The sequence below is a fragment of the Pteropus medius genome, unplaced genomic scaffold (genome assembly GCF_902729225.1).
Source record: "Pteropus medius unplaced genomic scaffold, Ma_sr-lr_union100, whole genome shotgun sequence".
NCBI lineage: Eukaryota > Metazoa > Chordata > Mammalia > Chiroptera > Pteropodidae > Pteropus > Pteropus medius.
This window is the reverse complement of record NW_024342467.1, coordinates 25,568,047-25,571,325: the sequence shown is the minus strand read 5'-3', so window position 1 is coordinate 25,571,325 and position 3,279 is coordinate 25,568,047. Positions and strand designations below refer to the sequence as shown.

General features: G+C 62.3%; 2 protein-coding genes across 7 annotated transcripts in view; both read right to left on the bottom strand.

Annotated features, from left to right (window-relative positions):
• The window catches only part of LOC120602484 (uncharacterized), a 5,486-nt gene extending 4,225 nt beyond the window's left edge, over positions 1-1,261 (bottom strand). Inside the window, exon 1 of the mRNA XM_039862823.1 lies at positions 482-1,261. Coding sequence (XP_039718757.1) covers positions 482-651 — 170 coding nt within the window. The 5' untranslated portion in view covers positions 652-1,261. The remainder of the gene's footprint in view (positions 1-481) is intronic.
• Positions 1-3,279, bottom strand: part of GRB10 (growth factor receptor bound protein 10) — a 123,254-nt gene that overhangs the window by 5,406 nt on the left and 114,569 nt on the right. For 5 of the 6 annotated variants that reach the window (XM_039862819.1, XM_039862822.1, XM_039862820.1 and 2 more), the window contains 4 exons: positions 2,980-3,054; positions 2,344-2,460; positions 1,478-1,547; positions 1,271-1,358 (listed from right to left, as the gene is read on the bottom strand). In XM_039862819.1, coding sequence (XP_039718753.1) covers positions 1,271-1,358; positions 1,478-1,547; positions 2,344-2,460; positions 2,980-3,054 — 350 coding nt within the window. The remainder of the gene's footprint in view (positions 1-1,270; positions 1,359-1,477; positions 1,548-2,343; positions 2,461-2,979; positions 3,055-3,279) is intronic. The other variant, XM_039862818.1, reaches the window with a different exon arrangement.

The window sequence follows — 3,279 nt, the reverse complement described above, 5'->3', positions numbered from 1 at the left end:
GGAAAGGAAGTCACGGGGAAGACGATCATCAGACTCAAGGAGATTTAAGAGGCAAACCAGCCAAACGCAATTTGTGTGTCTTGATTTAAAGCAACTAAATGTGAAGGACTTTTCCTTCCAGCAATTGGGACGATGCGAACACTAACCGGATTTTAGATGACATTAAGCATTCTTGTTTTTTTTGTTAAGTGTAATAATAAGTGATCATGTCAAAAAAAGGGTTATTTTTTAGAGATGTGCACTGAAACATATTTACTGGCAGAGATTTGGAATTTCCAGGATTTCCCTTAGAATCCTCCAGAAGAACGGAGCACGGGGGGTCGTGGGGGGTGGAGGACACAGTCAGATGACGGGACAGGGGCCGGTCAGAACAAGGCCGCCGCTGAGGCTGAGCGAGGACTGACTGGGCTGCTCTACCCTCCCTCAGGTGCGTTTCTAAATTTCCAGAATAAAACTGAACAAGGTGAAGGGCCGAAGGGCTGTTCTTTGAGTCTGGCCGCTGACTCTGTGGGGGCGGGCAGCTCCGGCAAGGAGATGCGCCAGGGCATCTGAGTGGCCCACCGCGGAGCAAGACAGAGTGGCCCCTTTTACGCACCCGCGGGGATGCAAGCTGCTCTCTGCGGGGGCCGACCGCTGCTGGCCCTGTGCCATCAGTCACGGGGCTGCGCCCACAGCCCCGGGCAGTCCCCCCCATGGTGGTGGGCACGTGGCCAGGCTGTGGCTGAGGGGGCACCAGCCCGAAGAACTGTGCACTGGGATTTGACTGCTGTTGACCCCAGAGCCCCAAGACGGCCTTGCGGTAAGTGACCCCAGGCTAGCCCACCGGAAACGCGCCCCATCACGAGGGACACGGGACATGTGAGGGAAGCCTCACGGACCTGGCCCAGGTGAGCAGAGCCACTCGGACACCCCAAGCGTGAGGAAAACGGCTTTGCCGTTTTAAGCCAGTGAGGTTCAGGGTTGGTTGTTCTCAGCAAAAGCTGATTTACTGCATAAATCAATAGGTGTAGCCAAAATATTCTTTCCCATTTGCTCATGACCTTATTAGTTAAAGATAACTAGCTTGTGTTGTCGGTTCGGCTTCAACAAAAGAGGGAGGGTGACACCAGACAGAGCGGGCAGACAGGTGGTACCCCTTCTCACCACCCCCGCCCCCGCCCGCCCTGGTGGCCCAGCCCATAATACTCGTCCCTCCCCTTTAACGAGGACCTGACTGCTGCCCACCGCCCCGAGGCCCACACGGTGCAGACCAGACCCCCGGGGGCCTTACCCGTCCACCAGCCCTTGCTGCTTGATGATCCTGTGGGACTCCTCCCTGGAGATCTTGCCGTGAAACCACTGCTGGGTGCGGTGGATCACTGTGGGGGAGGGAGGCGGTGGTGCTGGGTCCCAGCCCGGCGGCTAAGTCGCTCCGCGGCCCGGCCCCATCCCCAGCCCCCGGCCTCGGGAAGGTTGGCGCCCCAGGTACTGCATTTACCTGTGCTGAGGTTAGAAGGATGCAGGGGGCTCTGGCTGCCCAGGGCATTCATCCGTGTGCTTCGCTTCTGCTGAGAAATCCAGGTAAGTGGTGTTAGTGGGTGGGGAGGAGGAGAACCCAGGAGCACCCACAGGCATCCTGGGGCAGGAGGCCTGGGGTGGGGGGGCTGGCCCGTGGAGCGAGGAACACCCAGAATACTCCTTGAGGTCCCAGGATGGGGGCGGACTTGCTTTGCGCACAGAAGATGCCGGGGAGCTGGGCACATCCGAGCAGGAAGGCACGGGCCCTCCCACGCCGGGGCGCAGTCTAAAAATTCTGGGCTCAGAGGCCCCAGGTCGGGGGCGGGGGGGTGGGGCTGCTTTCCCAGTCTCTCTGAAGCCACGTTCCGGGTACACTCTGGGCCAGAGCTGCAGGCTCAGGCTTTACGCATTGTCTTCGAGCCTCAGGGAAGCGTGGGAGCTGGGCGACACTCTGCCACCTGGAGGTTAGGGACTGGAACCTCGAAAAGTGACCACTCGAGGCCACAGAGCGAGGTGGTGGGCACCTCATGGGCCGGCCGAGGCCGGGGCTGCGTGCTCTCTGTAGACCACCAGCAACTCAGCAGGAAGTCTGCACGGGCCACGAGGCCAGAGGCCCTGCCCCTCTCCTGGGCCTCGCTCAGAGGCCCTGGGGACCGGAGGCCGTGGGGTGTGGCCAGGCGCTCGCGGAGGGGGCAGGTGCAGTGCCACCCACCTACCCATGGAGACCTCAACGCCACCTCCCCTCCCAACACTCGCCCTCGCTGACACCCTCAGAGCCGCTCTCCTGCAGGCCACCCGTGGGGGGGCGTCACCAGCCAGGGACACTGAGGGCTGGCCATGGCTCACCCTCCAGGCGTGCCCCTCCTCCAGGGCTGCGCTCTGGGCTTCCGCCGGGTTCTCAATCACTCTTCCTGTTTGCCCAGAGAAGTCCATCGCCACCAGGGAGTTCTCAGAGACACTGCGCTGGAGGGACAAAGCCACACGCGCTTGAAATGCGCGACCGAGCCACACAGCAGCCAGCCATCTCCGCACGAAGAGCGGCCTTTCCGTGCAAAATGTGGCACGGAGCGGACGCTGAAGGACCTTTAAGATCGTCTTTTGAGAGGACGAGTGTTTCTGCACCTCGGGAGGTACAGCATGTGCTGGGAAGCCTGAGAACCCACTGTGACCTCAGTTCTCAGCAGCAAAGGGCTGTCGGCGGGTCCCTGGCACTGGGGCCCCACGGAGGAGAGGGAGGGAGGCGGGAGGAGCCGGGGCTGCGGCAGGTCCGAGCGTGTGCCGCTGCTGCCCGGGGGGTCGCGGGTGGGGGGCAGAGGGCTGTGCTCCCAGCAGTGCCTTGTGGAGACCACAGAAGCCAGCCCCCGGGACGTGGGACGCTGTGGGACATGCTGGCTCGCTTCTCCCGGCCACCTCCCCTGACATGGGCCCCCGGCGGCAGCAGGCGCGGACGTGGGCGTTGGCTGGGGGTGGCAGCTCACTTACCACCGGGGAGAAGGACGAATGTGCAGCCCTCCTCTGCTGGGGGACCTGGAAGCTCTGGTACAGCAGTGGTCCGTACTGAGGGCGAGAGCAGGAGTCAGCCCCCCTCCGGCCACCCGCGCCCCAGGGCCCGCTCCCGCAGCCTGTTATGACACAGAATCTGTGCACGCAGAGCAGGGACGAAAGTACAGTCACACGAACACAGAGATCTTTATGGGTTTCCCTCCCAGCTCTGCCGCCCACCGCGCCTCACGCGGCCCGGACCCTCGCTCTCTGCTGGCCTGAGGCGATGTTCACCTCACT